The 24577-nt window shown below is 40.0% G+C and overlaps 1 protein-coding gene across 2 annotated transcripts in view; it reads right to left on the minus strand.

Moving 5' to 3' along the window:
* The window catches only part of Pdcd6ip (programmed cell death 6 interacting protein), a 53285-nt gene that overhangs the window by 11408 nt on the left and 17300 nt on the right, over positions 1–24577 (minus strand). Inside the window, exons 3-12 of one of the 2 annotated variants that reach the window (XM_005348022.2) lie at positions 23874–23943; positions 19702–19829; positions 17812–17965; positions 15503–15603; positions 13056–13172; positions 8970–9192; positions 7491–7614; positions 4603–4780; positions 2260–2371; positions 1280–1449 (exon numbers count right to left, since the gene is read on the minus strand). In XM_005348022.2, coding sequence (XP_005348079.1) covers positions 1280–1449; positions 2260–2371; positions 4603–4780; positions 7491–7614; positions 8970–9192; positions 13056–13172; positions 15503–15603; positions 17812–17965; positions 19702–19829; positions 23874–23943 — 1377 coding nt within the window. Of the gene's footprint in view, positions 1–1279; positions 1450–2259; positions 2372–4602; positions 4781–7490; positions 7615–8969; positions 9193–13055; positions 13188–15502; positions 15604–17811; positions 17966–19701; positions 19830–23873; positions 23944–24577 lie in introns of both variants that reach the window. The other variant, XM_005348021.2, reaches the window with a different exon arrangement.

Genomic DNA, 24577 nt, shown 5'->3' on the forward strand with positions numbered 1-24577 from the left:
AGATAGGCACATACATTTTTATAAAATATAATAAAAATAAATCTTTTTTTTTTAAAAAAAAAAAGAGGAAAGGGTATGCCTACAGTCTTTAAAGTGCCTGAGTGTGGTTTAGATCCCCATGTTGGAGAAGTAGCTCAGTACTGTAGACAAAGCCCGGAGTTTCATTGAAACAACTGTGCAGAGCTTGCCAGTAATGCCAACACTATTGTCCACACTGGACCGCAAATTGAGATAAATAATGGGTGTCTATGATTCATTTGCTAATTTTTCAAAGTACTTAACAAACTATCTCACATAGTAAGTGTTGCTAGAATATATAAAATTATTCTATACAAAGAGAAATAAAGAACAATATGAACCACTTTAGAAATTTACAGTATTTGTCTCTTGCCCAAGCTTATTTTCTGCGCACCAGGGAGCAGCTACCCTATCTGCATCACTCTACCTTACAGTGGGCACTGTTAGATTACACCTGCGCTTTCTCTCTTCTTTAGGACTTCCCTAATCAGAGGCTCTGTGGGTTTCATCATTAGAAATATCATCATGGGCCAGGCAGTGGTGGTACATGCACATCTTTAATCCCAGCACTTGGAAGGCAAACACAGGCAGATCTCTCTGTGAGTTTGAGGTTAGCCTGGTCTACAGAGCGAGTTCCAGGACAGGCTCCAGACAAAACTACAGAGAAACCTTGTCTCAAAAAAAGAAAAAAGAAAAAAGAAAAAAGAAAGAAATATTATGATGGGGGCTGAAGAGATGGCTCAGTGTTTAAGAGCACTGGCTGATCTCCCAGAAGAGCAGGTTCAAAACAAATCTCAGCACCCATATGGCAGTTCCAATTTCAGGGGATCCCGGCACCAACGTACATGTAGGGAAAACACCAATGTATAAAAAACAAAAAATAACACTGTTACCATATAAGTGCCTAGAACTTAGTACCCAGCTCACAAAAAGAACTCAAGAAATGAAAATAACATCAGGATATTAATCAATAATTCTGTATCATGCAATATATATAATACTAGTTTAGACATAACCACCCTAATTTATGTCTACATGTGTATATGTGTCTGTGTGTGAGTATGCATGATTGTGTGGTACTTGGAATCAAACCCAAAACCTGGAGCAGGCTAAGCAAGTGCTCCACCATGAAGCTATACCTCATCCCCCATTCTTCACTGTTTAAAAAGTAACAGGAAGACACCAGGAGGTCACTGTACACAGCAGCTTGAACAGAGTTCTACAAACACAGGACTACCCAGAGCAAGTTCCACCTTCTCACCTCGCTGCCCTGCATGGTCTTTGCTGGATTAGCAGAAGGGATGGCAGCATTCAGCTCAGGTTCCGGCTTACACAGAAGGGCGATGGTGTCACGATGGGACTGGTAACGCTCTTTTACGTTTCCGTCAGCTTGCACAGCTTTATCTAAAACCGCTCTGAATTTGGATCCCTCTGGGGAAAAGAGTTTCCAGAACTCAGGCTCATGGGGTTGACACTTTAATGCCCTGGTCCTCAGCATGATTCCCTTTCCCTCTTCACCAGGCCCCAGTTCACTAGACAACAGACCTCATCTTCTACAGATCGGCACAGTTTGGTTTTGGAAAAAAAGACAAAATTGTCCATGGAGCTAGGGCACAGTAATCTGTTCTCACGTGGCTAACATTTGCCAGGTGAAAGAAACCTGACAGTTGTCTAGTTTCTTCTTACAACTCAGAATACAGGAAGAAATCATTCACACCAAAACAAGGTACAACTCATGAAAAAGTACTCCTCTCTCAGAAAATAATCTCACTTCAAAGAAAAGTAGATCTATTTGAAAAATCTAACAAAGATAAAGTTGTTTCTAGCTAAAATGAAGACACTATGTATTATAAACACAAACCTTAATAATTGAATTCTTAAAAAGCTGTCAAAGTAGCTGTTAAGGTTCATTCTCTTATCTACCAGGGATTCACTCGATTCACTACTAGGTCAAAAAGGAATGACAAGACCATACCTACCACTTCATGTGTGTTTTTAAAATATATGTGGGGCTTGGAAAAGCTTGAGACTCACAAATCAGCTGCATTCCACTAGTCACAGAAAACCTAGATGAGTTTCAGTACTGTTTTGTCTTTGTCTTTGTTAATCAAGGGGAAATACCTGCATTTTCATTAGTCATATAAAGTTCAGTAAAAATGAGTTTACAACTGAGTCTAATTTAAAAATATGCATGGATAAAGTGGGAATTTACTTGCATGCAGCTCATCTGTGCCATGTTACCTGCTCGTAAAGGCTTGTAGAGGTCATTGGATGCAGTCCTTTGCCAGCGTTCCTTGAATTTTGCTCTTAAGTCATTATCAGTTGCTTCTTCTTCATCCAGCAATCTTAGAGACTTAAAAAGGATGCAAAAATCCTTCAGATATCATTTATCATTTCTAGCATTTAAAAAAGAAAACCTCAATAATTTAATTGTTGTTTATGTGGTCTGAGAGGGTTAGTTGTTTGGTTTTTTGAGACAGTGTCTTGTTACATAGCCCTAGGTAGCCCAGTGCTATGAAGAGAAGGCTGGCCTTAAATCCTTCTGCATCCATTTACTGAGTGTTGGAATTATAGGTGTAAGACACCATACCTGTTTTGACAAACCCAATAGAGATAACCAATGAGGTAGAAATATTTCAATACCACTAATTGATTGTTATGTAAATTTTGTTTTGTTTGAAATGGTCTCAATATACAACCCAGACTAGCCTCAGATTTGTGACCCTCCTGCCTTCTAGGTGTTGACATTATTAGTACAAAAGAGTGATAATTTTTGTTGCAGAAATCTTGAGTTTTAACATGACAGAAAATTGATCTGGGGCAGTAGTAGAGTACTTGTCTAACAGGGACAAGGGGCTGGATTTTATTACCACAGTCATATTCTCTCTCTCTCTCTCTCTCTCTCTCTCTCTCTCTCTCTCTCTCTCTCTCTCTCACACACACACACACACACACACACACACACACGGGGGGGGGGGGGGGGGGGCGCGTGAGAGCGCAGTCCAAGTTAAGGGTATTTATTACTTTTCTCAGTAAAACAGGGTGCTCAATGGGTACAGTACATGCTTAGCATGCACACAGCCATGGGTTCAGTCTTCAGCCCCACATAAAAACCAGGTATAGTAGAACACACCTGTAATTCCAGCACTTAGGACATGGAAGCAGGAAGATTAGAAGTTCAAAGGGTTGCAGTGGTTTGAACAGAAGGTGAATTCAGTCAAAATTCATTCAACATTAAACACAAGTAATAGTATTTTAGTTATGTAATACAGGGACACGGTCTAAGTTTTGTGTATGTGTGTAACCTGAGTAATGATACTCCAATGTCCTCACCTCTTAGTTTAAGAAATGTACCACAGTCCCTAAGAGCTTAACTCAAGAAAAGTTAGGTGAAGAAAATAAACATTCCTGTCATTATCAAGCTATAAAATTGTGATATTATAGTCCTATTGTAACATAATAGTAAGCATGCCCTATATACCCCAGGGGCTCGGCATGTCACTGCTTCAACTTCTCTTTGAAACAGCAAAGGGAGGTAAACAATTCCACACACAAGATTCTTACTGTAGTAAGCACGTAAGATTTCTGCCTACACTTCAAAGAAATAAGGTAAACAAAATTCCACAAAAGTCATCAGAGAAAACAAATATTTACGGATTAAAGCTGTAGTAAAAAGGCCCAGCTTGCACCCACATGACCAGTCTGAACCTATCTGCAATTGAGGAAAATAACACTGTAATTAATACTACAAAAGGAGAACCACACAGATAATTATTGGGAGGGAGGAAGGGAAAGAGAGAGGAAAGAAGAGGGAGGGAGGGAGGGGGAGGGAGGAAGGAGGGAAGCCTTACACAGGTGTTTTATTCATAAACTGCCACACATATGGCAAATGAATATAACTGCCTTATAAAGGATCTAACTCCCTTAGTGTGATTCACATTCACTAAAAAACCTGGGGCTGCAGCATAACTGGTGCTTGCCCCAAGCACTGCATAAACTGGGTGTGAGGTGCACACTTGTAATCTTGGAACTTGGGAAGTAGAAAGAGGAGGATCAGAAAGAAGTTCAAGGTCATCCTTGGCTACACGTAAAGTTCAAGGCCAACCTGGAATCAAAAATCTGGTATCTAATACAGAACCTGATCTAGACTCAAAAAAAATGACTAATTATGAAGTTTTATAAGAGGTTGAGTCCCATAGTTTACTAGTAGCCAGCAGTCAATGGTCATATGAATTTAGCTATTATGCATTTATTTTCCCCAAGAATGACTCATTTTTAGCCAGGTAAAGGTGGCACATGCCTTTAATTCCAGCACTCAGGAGGCAGAGGCAAGCTGATCTCTTTGAGTTTGAGGTCAGCCTGGGCTACAAAGAAGTTCCAGGACAGCCAGGGCTATACAGAGAAAGCCTGTCTTGAAAAACTAAAAAAGGAAAAAAGACTCATTCTCACTCAATAGAATTCTTCCTGAGAATAAAGGCAAGGAAGGCACAGTGACCTCAACCAGACACTGAGTAATAACCCTCAAAACCAAGGAGACACCAAGATGTCAGTTTCTACTTGAAAAGCCAATCTTTTCAAACATACCTCCTCTAAGATTTCTCTATTTCTTTGTAGTAACTCGGGTAGTTCTTTTATCAGCTGGTCAACAGTCTGGATGCCACCCTGTTCAACTACAGATGCAGACTTGGTAAGTATTGACTGAGGAACAGTGTCTCCAGACACATCTTCAATTGCTGCTGGAAGATTGAGGGAAGCCAATACCCTGCAAAACAGGAGACATTGTATGTGTAGATCTACACCACCTTCAAAACAGCCGTCACTTACAGCCACCCACATCAACAATGGACTTAACACGCCACAAGGATGACTCCTATTAAAAATAAGAGGGAGGGGGAAATCAGTGATTAATACAGTTAAACTAATTAAAGAACAGACGTTGGGAGGGGGAGAAGAGATATGTTGGCTGGATGGGCGGAGCTGGAGGAAAGAAGTAGGAGATGGACACTACAAAGATTCATTGTATACCAGTATAAATTTTTCAATAATTTATAAAAATTTAAAAGAACTGAGATGTTTAAGTTCAGAGTTCAGAATTAAAAAACAAAAAGCAAGAAAAACGCTAGGCACAGTGGTGCATGCCCTATTATAATTTTGTATCTTTGCAAAAGATCAAAGAACACAGAAGGTCAAAGTATCAATTACAGACTCACCCACATTCTGGGTTTTATGGTAGTCACTTTTCATTTACATGAAAAGGCAGAGGAATTTATACATATTCGTGATACCAAAATAAAGCAAGTAAGCCAAAGAACATGAGAAACAGAGAATCAGGACTTCAAAATTATCCTCAGCTACAGATGAAGTCCAAGGCCCTGAATGAAGAGATGGATAGACAGACAGAAGATGATGGATGGATGAACGAACAGACAGACAGATAAGATATAATAAAGAAGGAAGGGAGTGAGGGAACCAGTACAAATGTTTCAATAACAAAAAGTCAAATTTTACAATCATTTAAATTGAAAGCATCAAAAGCCAAAATTGAAAAAAAAAATATGCAATAACAAATATCTGACTTGCAGTCAAAATACATGAAGAATTTTTTAAGACAAGGATGGTTAGGAGGGAACTCAGCAGTCAAGAACACTTGTTGAACTGGTAGAGAATACAGCTGCCATTACAATCACATGCAGCTCACAATTATCCATCAAGGCAAATCAAGGGACTCTGACACCTTTTCTGTTCTCCACTGGCACTGCACACACATGGTACACATACATACATACATACATACATACAGGCACAATACTCATACACATTAAATATATTAGTTATATTTATAATAAAATGATATGTTAAATGGATCTTTTTTTTAAAAAAAAAAAAAGATGATTAAAGAAAAAAACTTGCCAGTGGTGGTGACAGACACCTTTAATTCAAGCACTCAGGAGGCAGAGGCAGGGGCTCTCTCTGAGTTTGAAGCGAGCCTGGTCTACAAAGTGAGTTCCAGGACAGCCAGCCAGGGTTACACAAAGAAACCTTGTCTCAAAAAAAAAAAAAAAAAAAAACCTTATTGTTTAATTTATTTATGAAAAGAGAGACACACATGTGGAGGTCAGAGGACAGCTTGCAAGAGTCACCTCTTGCCTTCTACCATGTGGGTCTTAAGGATCAAACTCAAGTCATCAGGCTTGAAAGTAAATGATTTTACCCACGGAGCTATCTCACTGGTCCCAGGAAAACTTAAATTTTGAAAAGGCAATAAATGACTAAGAATATAACATGACTAAGATGTGCCTAACACATAAAAGGGCCTAATTTTGATCCCAGGTAGCCTCCATACCCTTACCCATCCCTCTGCAACTCTAAGCCAAAATAAACCCTTTATATCGCCTTTTTTGTCAAGGTACTTTATAGTAACAGAAAAGAAACTAAGGCACTCCCTCAGGCAGTTTTCACAGTGCTTTGTCATAATGATGAAATGCTCAGAGTATTGTGGGTAGAATGGAATACATCCTCCATGGTTCATGTTCTTCTACACTTGATCCCAGCTGGTAGCTGTTTTAGAGGTTGTGGAACCTTTAGAAGATGGAGAAGTGGATCCCTGGAGGGCAAGCTATAGAGATCACTTAGCTCTGCTTCCCGAGGCATATGAAGCATGCACTGTTAGTACTGTATATGGTGTGTAATGTGGCAAACTAAGATGTACACAATGTTCACAGTACAGGGCTTACATTTATGGCAAACTGCACAGAGTGAACTTGACCTACAGTGACACAGAACACGTGAGAGGAACCAGGAACTAAGGGCAGACTGAGGGGAGGAGGCAAGACGATTGACATAGGTTATATTCTTCGTGGGAGTTACGTGGGTATATGCATTTACCAAACTGAATGAACTACACTTTAAATGAGCACATTTCATTATGTGTAAATTATACCTAACTTTTAGCCCACAGAATATTTTCTTAATATAAAAGTTGGTTTACAGTACCTAATGATTCAAAGAGTCTTTTGATTACATGTATTTTTGTTGAGTATATGTGCAGGCACTCACATGCCACAGTGCACATGTGGAGCTCAGAGCACAACCTGCAGGTGTTTCCTTCCACCATGAGCGTCCCAGGAGCAGAACTGGTGTTATATGGCTTAACAGCAAGCACTTAACACAGGCTGAGCCACCTCATCAGCCTGGAACCATGCATCTTAAAGGGCTCATCTCTACTCACTGTTCCTCAAATAAGTCTCTTGAAATACAAAATAGTAGTCAAATTGTCTTACCTTTTGCTGTAATTCCATTCCTTCCAACTCTAAGGCTTCTTAAGAAAATAACCGAAAAGAACAAGTATTGGGTCTGCTTGGTATTCATTTCCAGGCTCAAGACTAAAAAATGTTCATAAATTACTCAAAGCACAAGTAAGCACCTAACTTAAGAACCTCTAAGTCAGCTTCTGAAGACCAGTTTCCACCTACCCATTTGCCAAAGTAGTGGCTTCTCTCATTTGAGCGATTGATCTGTTAACCAAGTCAGCTTTCCTCTGACCAAACACAGCCAGGGACTGCTGCACAGACACAGGGACCATCTTCTCAAACAAATCTAAAACAGAAGAGAAGATCCAAATAAGACATATGAAACATGAAACAGACTCAAACTACAGACAGGACTATTCGTTTTCTCTATAATGTCACAAGATCAGAAACTACATCATAATGAAAGCCAGTGGTAAACAGAATTCCAAATCACTATATTGACAGTCAAGAGCAATGAAAGCTCCTCTCAGACCTTCATTCCCATAAGTTTTAAGTCATCATATATGAAGGATCTTAGTGGTTCTGCTCCCTTGATGATCAGACAGACTGTGTGCTCACAGTCCGTCACTTCCTAGCTATGTGGCCTTGGGAAACATACTTGCTCTGAGCCATAGCATCGTCATCAGTAGCAAAGACATCAATAGTTGTATCGTAGGGTGCTGTGAGAGACAAACTAAGTGCATCTGTCTGTGCTTAGTCACTTGCACACAGTTAACACTTTCTGTTTATTAAACAAAACTAAGTTAATCACTCTTTCCTATTATTATTATAATGCAGGAGATCTGTTAGAAGCTATCAAATATTGCATATATAACATATATCTACACTATCAAAGAAAGGCTGTAATAATAACATTGATCTAATGCAAATACCACACTAGAATATACTAGTTTAAAAATTATCCATGTATGGTGGCTCATACCCATAGTCTCAGTCCTTAGGAAGCTAAAGCAGGAGATTTAGGAGTTCAAAGCCAACTTAGGTTACACAGTGAGATGAAGGCCAGTCTAGGCTATATGAGACCTCTCAAATAAGTAAGTAAATAAAAAAGTAAATAACCATATGTTTATATTCAGTGATGGTGTAACGAATGTTCCATCAGCAAAATGGGTAGGCTCATCTAAAGTCCTAATCTTATCAAAACCCTGTCTCAAATATCCACAGTTCATATTTCACAGGTGCTCCATTGCTTACTTTCCCCTTGGAAACGTCACAGAAGACACAACACCTAACTTTCCCACACTTTCTTGTCCACAGTTGGCTGTGTTTGCTCATCTCACTCAATCGAAAGCCAAGTTAGGCCCAGAGCTCACTATGTAGACCGGGCAGACCTCAAACTCAGATTTCTCCTGTCTCAGCCTCAAGTGTGCTGGGACATCAGGAGTATACCATTTCTATTCCCATGTTTCTTTTAAACAACTTAAATGAAGGTTATATTCAAAGTATTAGAGAAAATATGTGAGATTTTACATTGTAACACAGATCAGCCTGAAGGAAAGAGAAGCCTTCATCAAAGCACCATTTTCTTCGTGAAAAATGGAAAATGAGCAGTTTTCAGGGTCACTGAGGGGAAAAAAAACAAGAAGGGGGAGAACCTGGAGAAAACACAAATTGACTAAAGTACACAGAGAACAGACCTACCCGTGAACTTCTGGCTGATGGGTACATTAACTGGGGTGGGTTTCACAAGGGTGGCTTTGCCGATAGGGTCCAGATCTTTAAGGTCCGGAACGCGGTCATGGTAAATGAAATCATTATCCTTCTTTGCTGCAGTAAGGGCACGGCTGATTTTGTCAGAAAAATCCTTCACATTGACATATTCATCATAGCGAGAGGCCACATTCTTAATCAGTTCTGCTGCATGCTAAAAATAAACATTTATATATACAGTGTTTGTTTGAAGATGACTGCTTTTTCTACCAAGCATTTTTAAACTCTCGAAATTCTGTGCTTAGCAAGATAACCTGGAAAATCCATGACAAAACAACTAATAATAAAAGGGGAGGAGCAGACAGCCCAGTAAATAGATGATTGAGCTACCAAGGCAATAAAAGAAAGCTGGGGGTCAATCAACACACCCTGACATTAATGAAGATTGCATGTTATTTCCACAAGCTGCACAACTATTAACAGTGATTAAGAAGTTCTGGGTGCCTTTATGGGGCCCTTGGAAGAGAGTCTTGAAACCACAGACATCAGCGACCAGAGATGCACCTCTCCATGACACTCCCATGAGCAGAACCTGAAGAAGCAGTCCTCTCAGTGAAACGGTGGAACTCACCAAGAGTGACTCCACAACACAGGAAATCAGTCAGCCAAGGAAAAAAGGTGGTACAAATGTAAATGTATCTGATGCAGATAGCATGTTAAAAGAATTGTCAGGTAGAAGTGTGACATTCTAATAAGCCCAGGCCATTAATCCCAGCATTGGAGAGGCAGAAGCAGGTATATCTCTGTGAGTTTAAGGCCAGCCTGGTCTGTGTATTGAATTCCAGGACAGCCAGGGCTATCTATGTAGAGAAACCTTGTCTCAAGACACCAAAGCAACAAAAGAAAATAAGGAAAAAAAAAAAAAGAATTCCAGGTGGTCTTGAACAATGACTGGTGGTTAAAAACACTAAACAGGTCTTACAGAGGGCCTGGGTTCAATTCCCAGCATGCACAAAACAGCTCAAAACAACCAGTAACTCTAGTTCCAGGGTGAATCCAATGCCCCCTGCTGACCATTGACATTGCACGCACATGGTGAACATACAGACAAAACACTATACATAAAAAATTTTCAAAACTCAATTGTCAGATATAAAACGAGTAGATGTTTTACTACCTGCCATTATAGGATACAAAACTTCTTAGTTCTGTATGTAAGACACTAGCCATATAAGATAATTCAGTCCATATCAAAATAGATTATAACACCCTTGATCAAACAATATCTGGACTAAATAAATAAATGAAATGTGAACAGCACCACAGTGTAATTTTCCAGAACTTTGAGCTCCATGTTAGAGACAGAACACATTACCGCATAAATTTGACACACAATAAGATACAGCAAGTCAAACACCAAAATCCCATTAGAAAAAAAATGGTCTGAGCTGGACAGTGGTGGCACACGCCTTTAATCCTAGCACTCAGGAGACAGAGACAGGCAGATCTCTCTCTCTTTCTCTGTGTGTGTGTATGAGAGAGAGAGAGAGAGAGAGAGAGAGAGAGAGAGAGAGAGAGAGAGAGAGAGAGAGAGGACTGTTTTAACAGTGGACAGTGCTCTCTCTTTCTCTGTGTGTGTGAGAAGACTGTTTTAACAGTGGACAGTGCTAGCTCTCTCGCTCTCTCTCTGTCTCTGTGTGAGAGAGAGAGAGAAAGCATTGTCCACTGTTAAAGACAGTCTTCTGTTCATCTCTTATGCTTCACTATTCTGCTTCCTAACAGTCCATGCTCTCCCTCTGCCTTTACTACATCTAACCTTGCTTCTTACTTCTGAATTTTACCTTTTCCCACAACCACCTGTTCGAGGCCTCTGCAGGAGCTGCACTTGTGTGCACATACTCACACAAAGACACAAACCCATACATATATGTTTTAATCTTTAAAAGATTATAACATAAATACTAAAAAAAAAAAACTAAAAGGATAAATGAAGGCCAAAGAATCTTTTTTTTTAAAAATATTTCTAAAAATGGTGGCTGGAGGGATGGCTCAGAAGTTAAAAAGCACTGCCTGCTCTTCAAGAGGAGGTGGGTTCAGTTCCCAGTACCCACATGGTAGCTTGCAACTGTAACTCCAATTCCGGAGTATCAGATGCCCCCTTCTGACCTCAAAGGGAACGCACAAAAATGGTGTACAGAGGGGGCTGGAGAGATGGCTCAAGTGGTTAAGAGCATTGCCTGCTCTTCCAGAGGTCCTGAGTTCAATTCCCAGCAACCACATGATGGCTCACAACCATCTGTAATGAGGTCTGGTGCCCTCTTCTGGCCTGCAGATATACATACAGACAGAATATTGTATACATAATAAATAAATATTTTTTAAAAAAATGGTGTACAGACACACATGCAGACAAAACACCCATACACATGATCCATGACTTCAAAGAATACAAACAAGGAGATTAAGTTAAGATATTAATTCACAACCCAGAAAAAACGTCAGCAACACAAATGAGAAAGTCAAGACCGTGAGTGAGAAACTCAGTAACCTAAAACTGTTAGGAGCTGGGTGGTGGCGCAAACCTTTATTCCCAGCACTCAGAAGGAAGAGGCAGGCAGATCTCTGTGAGTTCCAGGACAGTCTGGTCTACATAGTGAGTTCCTGGATAGATCAGTGGAGGGAGGGAGGGAGGAAGGGATGGATGGATGGATGGATGGATGGATGGATGGATGGATGGATGGATGGATGATAGAAAAAGAAAAATATTAGAAATAAAACAATCCAGTAAATCAAATAAAACACTAGAAGCATCACCAACAGAAGACAGAGTGGTCATTCACCATGCACAAGGCCTTAGGTTGAACCTCCAGCATCAAATAACCAAGTGCACTGCTGTGTCGTTCTGGCACTGAGGAGGTGGAGGCATCAGGAATTCAAAGCTAAACAATGTGATAGCTACATAGTGAGATACTGGTTCAAAAAAAAAAAAAGCCAGGAATAAAAGATGATTAGAGCATATCTGTACCCTAGCATTCAAGATCCAAGAAAAGCCCAAGTTTGAAGCCAGACTAGGCTACACAGGAAATTCTGTCTTGAAAACAAACAAAACTGCAAATATAAATAGTCACTGAAGCTAGGCAATGGATAGGATACTTGTTAACTCATACTTTAATTTTTGAGATTTTTTCATAACAGTTAAAATTTGGCAGTAGTAAAATATAGCTAAATCCTCAGCACTCAGGAGATTGGAGAAGGAAGATGAGGAATGTGAAGCCAGTCTGGTCATAAAGTGTGGTGGTTTGAATGTAAATGACCCTCAAAGCGTGTGGCATTAATGGGAGATGTGGCCTTGTTGGAGTAGGTGTGGTCTTGTTGGAGAAAGTGTGTCACTATGGAGGCAGGCTTTGAGGTCTCCTATATGCTCAAGCTATGCCTAGTTCACTTCCTGTTGACTGCAAGCACACAGTCATGTCCCACCATGATGAAAATGAAAATGAACCTCTGAACTGTAAACCACCCCAATTAAACATTTTTCTTTATAAACTTTGCCATGGTCATGGTATCTCTTCACAGCATCAGAAATCCTAAGACAGACACACACACACACACACACACACACACACACACACACACACACAGACCCACTGCATACCCACCGTGTAGAAGAAAAAGAACCACACAATGAAAATACCAGAGTACATGACACCACATCTTTCTCAAACTGTGGGGCTATGATCTCCAGTTTATAAGCCTACACCACAAGTTAATCAGTACATATCTTCCTGGGACATGACAATACAATTAATTTAGATGATTTTTACAATAAACATACATACATACATACATACATACATACATACATACATACATAAATAAATAAATGTAATAAAAATTTAAATGCAATATTTAGGTGCCTGTACGAGTTTGCAAAACATGCTTGTAAGTATAAGGATGAAAACCACCACTTGCCTCTGCTGATAAAGGCAATGAACAAGAAGCGTTTATGGGCAAACTGGGTCTCATTAGGCAGAAACGGGAGAAGGATGTCACCTAAACATTTATCACCAAGAGACTCACCTGCAACCTTGCAATCTCTTCCCCAAACTTCTTCTGCTGCTTGGCCAGGATGGACTGGTGGTACTCAGCATTGGCCTGCATAATACACTGCTTGGCAGCCAGAGTGGGAAATACCTCCTGGAAATAAAAATACTGACCAGGGAGAGTCCAACCACACAAACCACCACAGACAACAGGATGCAGGAAGAGAAAGGAGAGGAGACAGAAATTACAATCACCCAGTAATGGTTTAGATAGGTTAGTCATTAGGTGTGAGCAGAGAAGACCTTGTGGTTTTGCAGGAAGTGCCGTCTACAAATTCAATTTTCTTTCAGTTAAAATTAGGATTTGTGTTTGTTGTTTTAAACTGTTAAGTAAAGCTTTTTTAAAGCTCATTCTATGGAGTCGGGAAATAAGCATTTTGTTTACAAGGAAGATAGGAAGGCATGCATGAGTTGGGAAGTTCATGGAAGAATACCAAGCCCAGCTTTAGAAACTTCCTTAGCCCTTACCCAGCCCTCAGGTACCTACACCACCGTTACTCACATATACTAATGAAACTGCTCTAGAGCTGACTGTTTCATCATGTTTAAAAGACAAAAGACAGTAAAGTAAGTCCTCACATAAATTCTTATGCTGAGAGACTGTAAAAAAAAGATTATGGTAGCCAATAAAAAAAAATCATTTAATATCATATAAATATTAACATTTCAGTATTATATACTCAAAAATACATCCCAGACATACAACTGATTATAAAGTGTAACTTTGCCCTAATTTATTTTTAAAATAACTATAGTCTAATATACTTAAATCCAAACACATAATCAAGAAAGTCACTATATTGGTAGGAACTCTTCCAAAACATCAAGTTCCATCCTGCAATCTCTTTTCTGAAATATTTTTAAAAACCCAATAATTGTTATATCAAGAACCGAATGACTACCATGAGCGTTTCCTGTCTGCTAGGAAAAGCCAGCACTGAACCACTACTTAGAAACATCCAATGAGAACTAGAACTGAGTTGCTGCTTACAGACATCTAGTCAGAACTGGATGTGGAAATACCTCAGGAGACTTAGTGAAAGGAGAAATTCAAACACACTGTAGTCCAAAACTGTCCGTACTCAAGGAAGGCTGGAACATCTCAGTAAAGATGTTCCAAGAAGACCCAGGAATGCTGCAGACATGGCTTTCAAGCCTTTGAGATGACAGGACTGGGACAGGACTGACTTACTGATGTAACAGGATATGACAGTGCACTGTGCAGCTACATACAGAAAGAGGTTCTGAATACTACAAGGGTCCTGGGCAAACTCCATAACACTGGGGGAGGGGACAGTGGCAATGCTATGGATGGGATGGATGGGACCCACCGAGTCTCAGGTGCTAGCTAGGCAAGTGCCCAACAATGATCTCAAGCCCAGTGTGCCTTAAACCCACAGATCTCAATATTAGCTCTCCACTGCTCATGTACTATTGGGTACCTTCCATCTATTTTTAACTGTACCCTATGTTCTCTGAGGTTTCATAATGTACAAAGATCCCTGAATAACTTAAACTCACAGATTCTCCTACAAATATCATTTACTACCACAAATAACCAATTCTTCTTTGTCCAACTGTGAGGAAGTGCAGTTAAAACGTCCTTCATGCCAGGTGGTGGTGGCACATACCTTTAATCCCAGCACTTGGGAGGCAAAGGAAGGCAGATCTCTGTGAGTTTGAGGCCAGCCTGGTCTACATAGGGAGTTCCAGGACAGCCAGCATTACACAGAGAAACCCTATTTTGAAAAACCCAAAAAGGAAAAAAGTCCCTCTTGCTGGTGTTTAATGCTCTACTTTAACCACTCCTGCTCTACTGGCCCGACGGTCACATGCTCTGTCATTTATGAGACATGGCTGGACAGTCTTCCCATGGCCCCTTCAGAAAAGCTTACATTGCAACAATGCTTCCTGCGGTTTGTGGTCAGGATGGCTGCTTTTCCTTAGCTGCCCATTAGCAGCCAAATGTCCTATACCTGTTGGTAAAACTTAATTCTAATCAAAGAATCGGATGAATTTAGGTTTCCTTCTCCTTTTTTCTTTATGCCTGTTGTTGTGCTTTAAGGCTCATCCTTAAGAAAATAGGACAACGATTGAAACGTGAGTCATCGACGTGCTCCACACCGTGCTGCTTCCAAAACGTCACCAATCCGGTGGTGAAATGACTGAGGACGGAGGAGTAGCGTTTCCCAGAAAGAGTTTTAGCTCAGAGAAACAAACTTAGTGAAGAGTAAATAGAAAGGCATCCCATGAAAGATCAGTTCATGCATCTTACAACGTAAGAAAACATTCTAAATCTACTCTTCAAAGGCTCCATTAAAATAGCAGATCTCTTTGTTAAAACATACTTTTCAACCTTTTTCTCACACATAAAAATATTCCCATATGTAAAATAACCAAGTGTCAATGAAGACAATAGCTGACCTTGGGGAGAGTGTCTTTGTACTGACACTGCTTGAAGGCATCACCAAAGTAATCCGCAGCCTGGTTTGCCAGCTTAGCTATGATGGCATCTTTCATTTTATCTGAAATAAAATGTTAATGATCATTGTAACTGAAGTATATGAGATAAGCGCCAGCAACAAAACTCAGCAGGGCAAAGTACATACACACTGCACTACTCTGATAGCCTGCATTCCATCACCAGAACTCACAGTGGAAGGAGAAAACCAACTCCTCAAAGTTGCCGTCTGACCTCTACAGAAGCATCAAGGCACACATGTGCCTGCATTCGCTCCCACCTCCCCACACACACACAAACTAAAATAATAAAGTAAATAAGATAACCTGATACATGACTTGGCATAGACACTGAAATTTAAAAAAAAAAAAAAAATGTGTACACCCGGGACTGGAGCGATGGCTCAGCAGTTAAGAGCACAGGCTGCTCCTCCAGAGAACCCAGTTTCAATTCTCAGCACCCACACAGCAGCTAACACTTATCTAATTCTTGTTCCAGGGAATCCAATGCTCTCTTCTGGCCTTCAATGGTTTCAAAAAGCACACAACTGGTGCACATACATACAGCAACCACATATCCACACACATTTAAAAGAAAAAAAGACAAAAGAAAAATTTATATATGTCTAAAGAAATCCATATTGATGAAATTTAGTCTTCTGCACAGAAACTATTTCACAGGTAGCAAAACATGATGAAGAAAGCCTATATAACCCTAGTACTTTGGGCCTAAACCCAGAGGATCAAATATTCAAAGCTGTCCTTAGCTACATACCAAGTTCCAGGCCAGCCCTGGCTACATATGCCTGTTTTAAAATAAGTAAATAAACAATTCCATAAACAAGGCAAAGCCACAGCAATAGGTAATGGCTGCTGGCAGCTGAAGCAGAAGGAAGGGAGTCCTGACATTAGAGTTATTCTTGGGTGTGATGATATCTTAACATAAGGTAGTGGTGACTATGAAGTTCTGTGAATACTCCAGAAAGCACTACATTATAAAGTCAAAAGGGAATGCTGAATTGATGTGGGAGGTCCTTATGTCTATGTGTTGCTTTTATTGGTTAATGAATAAAGAATGTGTTTTGGCCAATGACTTAACAGGGCAGAACAGAGTTAGGCAGAATGCTAGGAGAAGAAAGGTGGAGTCAGTGAGACATCAGGTAGCCACTGCTGGGAACAGACAAGCCAGAACCTTGCAAGTAAGCCACTGCCATGTGGCAAAACACAGATTAACAGAAATGGGTTAAATTAAGATGTAAAAGATAGTCAGTAACAAGCTAGAGCTAATAGGCCAAGCAATGATTTAATTAATACAGTTTCTATGTGGTTATTTTGGGGTTGAGCAGTCAGGAACAAATAAGCAGCCTCCTACAACACTGAGTTATATGTCTTCTATCTCCACATAAGCTGCTTCTCGCTTCCCTCCCCAACCCCATGATTTTTTTTGAAGTACAGTCTCACTCTGTAGCCCAGACGGCTTCCAACTCAGCCTAAATCTAAATCCTATGACTATAGGTATGAGTCACCACATACAGAATTTTTGGGGTGTGTTTGTTTAGTTTGTGACAGGGTTTCACTGTTGCCAGGCTAGTCTGACAGTCACTAGGTAATCTAGCATTGCCTCAGTATCTTGGCAATCCTCCTGTATCAGCCTCCCATGTGTAGAGATTACAGGCATGAGCCACCACACCGAAGTTGCCATTTTAAGAAAAAAAATAAGTTGTGTTTATGCTGCTTCCACATTTTCAATTTCTCTGTACTTAGTCATTCAGTCTGTATCCCTCACACTGTCTTACATACCTTTATAAGGATTGTCCTTAAGCCCTCGTCACCAAGGATATTGCCTGAATAGCTTTTTGTCATTTAAGTGTGGTTTAAACAGGGCTACCTTTAAAAAAACCTTTCTTGATGGCTCAATGATTAAGAGTACTTGCTGCTCAATCATGAAGACCAGAGTTCAAATCCCAACACCCATATCAAGCAGCTCACAATGCCTGTGACTCCAGGCTCAGGGAACCCATGCCCTTTTCTCACCTGCAGGGCACAGACATCTGCATATACACTTAAATCAAACCTTAAAAGAAATCATTGATCCCATAGCCATCCCACAACCAGACCATGAGTCACTGCCACATGAAGGAAGCGTTCTACCTTCCTCCAGGCAACTCTCCCTTGGAAGTGAGCTTGACTACTCAATGATCCCATCACTATCTAGGCATAAAAACCTAGCACTTGCTTTCAGTGTAACACAGTAAAAAAGAAACTGGAGTTACCTCGTGTGGCTTTTAAGAAAAATACTTCTTGAGCTTGGGCCAGCATAATAAGACTGAGGGTCCCAACAGTATCTGGAGATATGTCCACAGTAGGTTCTCGACTTAAGGCAGATAAAACTGTGTCTTTAATATGTAAAAAGGCACCACTAGCAAACTAGAAGGAGAGAAAAAAAAATCTTTAACATTGAAACTTAATTTTCTACTGTTACACACAAACACCTACAAGCCAACCGAGAAAACGATAAGGTAACTACGTGCACATTTCTATACTGTGATCTAAAGCATCTCATTCACAGACAAGGACCTTACCATGATTCTAGGACAACAAAAAGTTTATCAAAGATTCACAGGTGACAACAGGGAAGAGTAAAGTAAGAGAATGGCTAAAGGTAATCAAGGTTAATTTAGCAGATACACTTCTTCAAAACTTACCCAAGAACAGATGAAGAGATAAAAGACTATTCAAATGGCTACGTGTGTGCGTGCGTGTGTATGTGTATGTGTGTGTGTGTAGGTCAGAGGACAATCCCAGAGGATCAACCCTGACATCCTGAGCTCAAGCCACAGGACCACTGCCCACTTCCTTTGAGACAGAACCTCTCATTGGTCCAGAGCTCACCCATGAGGCTAGACTGGCTGGTCAGTAAGGTCTAGGAAATGCATTATAAGCATATACCTCCAAATCCAGCATCGATTGTATGGATTTTGGGGATCAAACCCAGGTCAAGCTCACTTGAGCTTACAAGGCAACTGCATTCATTATTGACCGAAACATTCCTCCAGCCTCTACTTGTTCTTGCTTTTATCCCAAACAAAGTCATCTTTCAAATAAGCATACTAGGCTTAGGGGATACCCCAAATGGCACACTCTGAGGGCCAGCAATGCCACTGACAGACATTTCCTAGCCTTCAGGATTTCCTAGTGAAATGTCCCCCTTTACATTTTTCTTCCCAAATGTTATTTTAGGGTTACTACTAAAATTACTTTATAAGCTGAGAAAATGGAAGAAGTCAAGTCAATCTGGGATATTAAAGTGAGTTAACTTGGTAAATAATGCAACCTCAAAGTCACTGTGTTAACAAGACTATCATGGGGTCAGCAAGTAGGCTCAGTATGGAAAGGTGCCTATCACCAACCCTGACATCCTGAGCTCAAGCCACAGGACTCACATGGTGGAAGGAGAAACCAGCTAGCTCTCACAAGTTGTCCTCTGACCTCCACACACATGCTCAACCATACCAATACACACACACAGTTTTTAAATGTAACTTTTTAAAAAAGATATGACATTGTTCTTATATTTGAAACAAAAATAAACTAAAAGTCAGTAAATAATAAAGTGGCACGAAACAGCATGCCATAGTAGCCAACGACCGGTCCCTGAGATAGTAAGCTATGCTAAGAGCAGTCCAGGCCTGACCACATTTAAACACAACTTCTCCAGAGTCTACATGCAACTTATTTTTTTTGTCAAAAGTTCTTAATTTTGCCATACCACTGAAATTGCGGGTGTGCCTCGCCCTGAGAAAATGCACACATAAATGTCTAACCACTTTTTACTAAAGTCATTTAAGAGGTTTTCTACAAATGTATGGCATTCGCCCACACATGTCATCTTTGCTGTCCAATCAACCTTCACTGAGCCTCTATTATGTGCCAGGCACTGTGCTAGGTGCTGGTGGGAGTACAGAGAGAAAAACAGACATGGGCACTAGAACAAGGGCTTCAGGGCTGAAGGGTTTACCCAAGGACTCAACGAGGATCAGGTTACTGAAGAGCATGACATTCCTGGAGCAACCGTCATGAGGAAGGCAACAGCTATCACCTAAATGCCAGTCACCCCTTGCATCCAGTGTGCATCCCTGCGTAGGAACTGCTTTTCTGCATACCTGGTACTGCTTAGCAGCGGTTTTCAATCCTTCATCATTATCCAGGTTCTGCTCTTGTGCAATCTGGCTAGCTAAGGCAGCACAATTGAACAACACACAGCTCTTTTCATATCCTAAGCTTGCAAGAGCTGGAAAAAAAAAATTGAGAAGGAAAAATGTATCAGATTATTTTTTTTTTCTAAAGAAAACAATATTTAATGAGAAATACCATGGCCTCTCTCCCAGGGGCTGTCCCAAGACCTGCCCTCTCACCTACTGCAGACCGGCTGCCATATTCCCACATTATACTCATCAAAAACTCAAAAGAAGAATAAATTATTCTTTCTCTCCTTCTCTTTGTTCCCACATTTTTACTACAGTTAGGTTCAAAAATGTAAAACATATCTTTATGTTATTTCTCACTTAATTACTTAAATTCAAATAAATCATTTCCAATTTTCTATGACCTCTCAAATTTTTATCTTCCCCCTTCAATGAATGCATATGTACACACACCAGTCCTTACATCAACATAAGCATACCAGTGCTTCCTTGATGGTCTTCCAGATCCCCCTTTCTCTGATGAAAAATCCACACAACCCACATCTATCAACACAGCTAATTAACTTTTAAAAAGAAATAAACAACAGAGATAAACTGCAACTTTTACTTGAAGGAATACAAAATGTGGCAGGTCTATAGGAAATAGCATGCCGGACCTCAAAATCTTAAAATGATTCTTATGACCCAGAAACCCCTCCAGGGCATATGCAAAAAGAGCTGAATGCAGAATCTCATGGGGGAATTTCTGCACTTATGTTCAAACAGCAACCTGAGGGAGCATCAACCAACGGAAGTATAAACAAAATGACGTAGAAACATTCAATAAAGTATTCACTAGTCAACTTCCAAGAAAGGAACCTACATGTAAGACAATAAGCAGTCATGAAAGACTAGGATTCCACTTACAGGAAATACCTAAGGGAGTCAAAGTCTTAGAGACAAAAGTACAAAGACAGCGGGTACCAAAGATGGGGCCAAAAGGCTGTTGTTTAATGAATTAAAGCACTTTTGCAGAGGTGTTTACAGTGTGATGTACCCTTGCACTACTAAAAACCACATACTTCAAAATGGTTAAAAGGTAACCCCATGCATTATGCTTCTTACAACTTCTTAAAAAGAAGACATGTAAGTCTACTTACATGCAGTATTTAGGACAGTGAGATTCAAAAACAAGAGGATTAACATGTCTGCCAGAAGCTGACAGAAGAGACATTCATCACCAAACCAAACCACTCAGAAGGCTGTCTACACTGAACAGTGCACATTCCATCTCAAAGAACCAGAGCAAAAGACAGCTGTTTACTGCACACAGTAGGGCCAGGAAGTAGTTGACACCTCTCTAAAAGCATCCAGTTCTCTACTTGTTCCCAAACCCATCATGATCTCCTCAGTCACTCACTCATCAGACACATCAATTGCTCCAATCTGCATTCTAAATAACTATAAGAAAACAAAGTAACATGAAAAAGGCAAATAGTGCAGGGCAGTGGTGGTGCACGCCTTTAATCCCAGCACTCGGGAGGCAGAGGCAGGTGGATCTCTATGAGTTCGAGACCAGCCTGGTCTACAGAGCTAGTTCCAGGACAGGCTCCAAAGCCACAGAGAAACCCTGTCTCAAAAAAGCAAGAAAAAGAAAAAGAAAAAAAAAAGAAAAAGGCAAATAGTATGCGGAGATCCTGAGAGAAACAGATGATCAAGGTACAATGGTATTGTGCACCTGTACTCCCAGCATTCTGGGAAATGAATCAGGGTTTCTGAGTCCTCCTTGGCTACATAAGGAGATCAAGTCAGCCTAGACTACATAAGACACTATCTCAAAAAACAAAGGTAACTAAAAACTGAGCCCAGAATAAATGTAAACAATTTCAACAAGTCAAAGATCCGAGTTAACATCCTTAAAGAAACCTTAAGGCTGTACATGCATAAAACTGTATACACAGTTATTGCTGTTGCCATTTTAGGGTACCAAGGCTGGCCAAGAACTCTTATGTAGCCAAGGCCAAGCTAAAATTGATGAACCTGCCTCCCCATCCTAAGTCCTGGCACTACAGAATGGTAATTTTAACAAGGCCCCCCAACTGTGCTAGTATGAAACTAAGTGTAGGGACCACTGGACAGCATGGCCTTGAAAAACACTTCAACATTCACTTCCATGGAGAATGTTTCTTCCTGGTCCTCCACAGTCCAAACACTTTTTCTCAACTTCACCCTAGTTCTAGATTTTATGTGATTTTGCCTATAATCTGTCAAAGGTGAATGGATCTTTATCCATGAGTAACTGTTAGCAAATCTAGATCTCCTCGCTCGCTCGCTCTCATCTGAGTTTCAAATCTACTATTACCAAATGTCAGAGAAATCTTACACAGATGTAACTGAAAAGCCAAACTCAACCTATCAAAAACTAAATATCCAGCAGGTCAAATCTCAGACTCTTAGCTCCTCCTCATCTCCCTGACAGTGAGATAAAGCCAGTCAATTTCACCTCCTAGAATTTCTTCCAAGCCCAACTTTCTCTGACCATACCCACTACCTAATCCAGACTCATCATCTCCAGCAGATCTCTCAAATGATCTAGTCCTGGAGCAGGCCCTCTGCATTCCCATCTCAGCCCCTTTAAGCCCGAGCTGCACACCCTCCACAAGTCACTTAACCTTTCCAAGCCAGTATACTCAACTAGCAATGAAAGTGTCTTTCCTTATCGCATTCCTGGAGAATTCAGTAACATACTAGACAGGAAACCCTTGGTAAGTAAGTAACACTAATGGCTGGCTCTTCATATGTAAGTGGGAAAGCAAAATTCAAGAGCACATTTGTACCTCTTTACAGTCTATGCTCCATTACAACTGCTTTCCTAAATCCAATTCAATCTATGGTTTCAAGCCATAACAATAATTATTACATTGATCATATCTTATATAGAACAAATATAATATTTTACAATATTCCTATTTTCTCACCTATACATAAAGTAAACACATATATTTACTTAAGTATATCTATGTACATACTATATACACACACTATCTTAAGATATATAGTCTATCCTGTATCTTTTTGTTTGCTTGCTTTTTATTTGAGACAAGGTTTCTATGTGTAGCCCTGGCTGTCCTGGAACTCGCTATGTAAACCAAGCTGGCCTCAAACTCAGAGATTCACATGTCTCTGCCTCGCAAGTGCTGAGATTAAAGGTGTCCGCCACCACCACCCCCTGCTGTTAGATCTTACATAAGGTATTTCTACTATATAAGAAATACCCTTTATTTCTTATGGGCATCATATAATGTGTATACAAATATACTATAATTTATACATAGTAACAGCATGATTATTTATTATTCATTGCAGTTAATACTTAATGAACACTGTTTAAAGACTTTAAATGTTTTCACTCTTTTATCCTACACAGTTACTCCATGAAGTAAATACTATTTCCACTTTTCAGATGAGGAAATTAAGGCTTGTGCTGTCTGATCAAAATGACTTCACTTTCTAACCTTGGTTATAATGTTTGTACAAACTCATCCTTCAAGACCTAACTTGTTGCTTGCTTTCTGTGGGTAGAACTAACTTCCTCATCTATGCTCCCATGAGATTTTACAGCCATGCCTCAATAACTTCAATATGTTCTGAGAAATGAGCCGCTAAGCACTTTGTTGTTGTGCGTGTAGTTACACAAAGTAAGACAGGTACAGTATCACCAGACAACAATCGTATGTGGCCACCATCATACATGTAGTCTCTCATGGATCAAAACATCATCCCCTGGTGCACCCTACACACATGTACACATAGTACATTTCAGTGAGATAACTGTCTTCACAACCAAACTGAATACAACTGCCTTATGTATCTTTGTAACTAGGACAGTGCCTGGCAAGGCATGGGCTCTGAAAATATTTTGAAATTACATTGGATTAGAAGTTGAAGTTAAAAATAAAATGAAATTAAAAAAAAAAAAACTTTAGTAATCACAAGGAATTAGGAGAGCAACTTTAAAAAAATCTAAAAGCAGTAAAAATGCTCAAGTCAAGTTTATAATTTTTATTAAAAATTACATACCCAGGGGGAGGGAAACGGGAGGCAGGAAGAGGCAGAAATTTTTTCAGTAAAAAAAAAAAAAAATTACATACCCAATTTTACAGATCCTCCAAACAGGGAACCTTTATCAAAAGCATCCTTCCATGTAAATGTCAAGCAGATCTAGAATGAATGAGAGGAAACAAAAACCTCTATTACCACCTTGGACCTTGTTAAATACTGAAGAAAACCCAAGAAGGAAATGGACAGAGCTCCTTGTACAGCTGCCACCTCTAAACAATGACCCCCTTTCCTTCTTAAAGACATTTATTTTCCATGTAAAACACTAGCATTAAGCTATTTCAAAACATCATTCTATGAGGTCTTTATAAACAAAGACAAGCAAAGAGAAAAAGCGCTGCAAGTTTTCCTGGTGGACCAAACTGAAAAGCACTGTTGCAAAAGTAGGAAAAATGGGCTGGTGAGATGGCTCAGCAGGCAGAGAGAGTTGTCCCACAATCATTACAAGCTGAGTTCAGTCCCTGGAACCAACAGAGTTGTCTGACCTCTACATGCAGACCATGACACACACACTCATACACATCATATACACACATATAATAAATACAGCCTCTTTTTTTCCCCCCTGAAACAAGGTTTCATTATTTAGCCCTGGAAAAGGATACTCTTCAGCCCATAGAAATCTGTCTGTCTGTCTCTGTGGCCTGGATGCTTGAATGAAAGGTGTGTGACACATCTGACCTTTTTTTTTTTTTTTTTTTTTTTATTACTTTAAAAAAAATACCAATCCAAATTT

The sequence above is a fragment of the Microtus ochrogaster genome, chromosome 5, assembly GCF_000317375.1.
Source record: "Microtus ochrogaster isolate Prairie Vole_2 chromosome 5, MicOch1.0, whole genome shotgun sequence".
In the NCBI taxonomy this organism is placed as follows: domain Eukaryota; kingdom Metazoa; phylum Chordata; class Mammalia; order Rodentia; family Cricetidae; genus Microtus; species Microtus ochrogaster.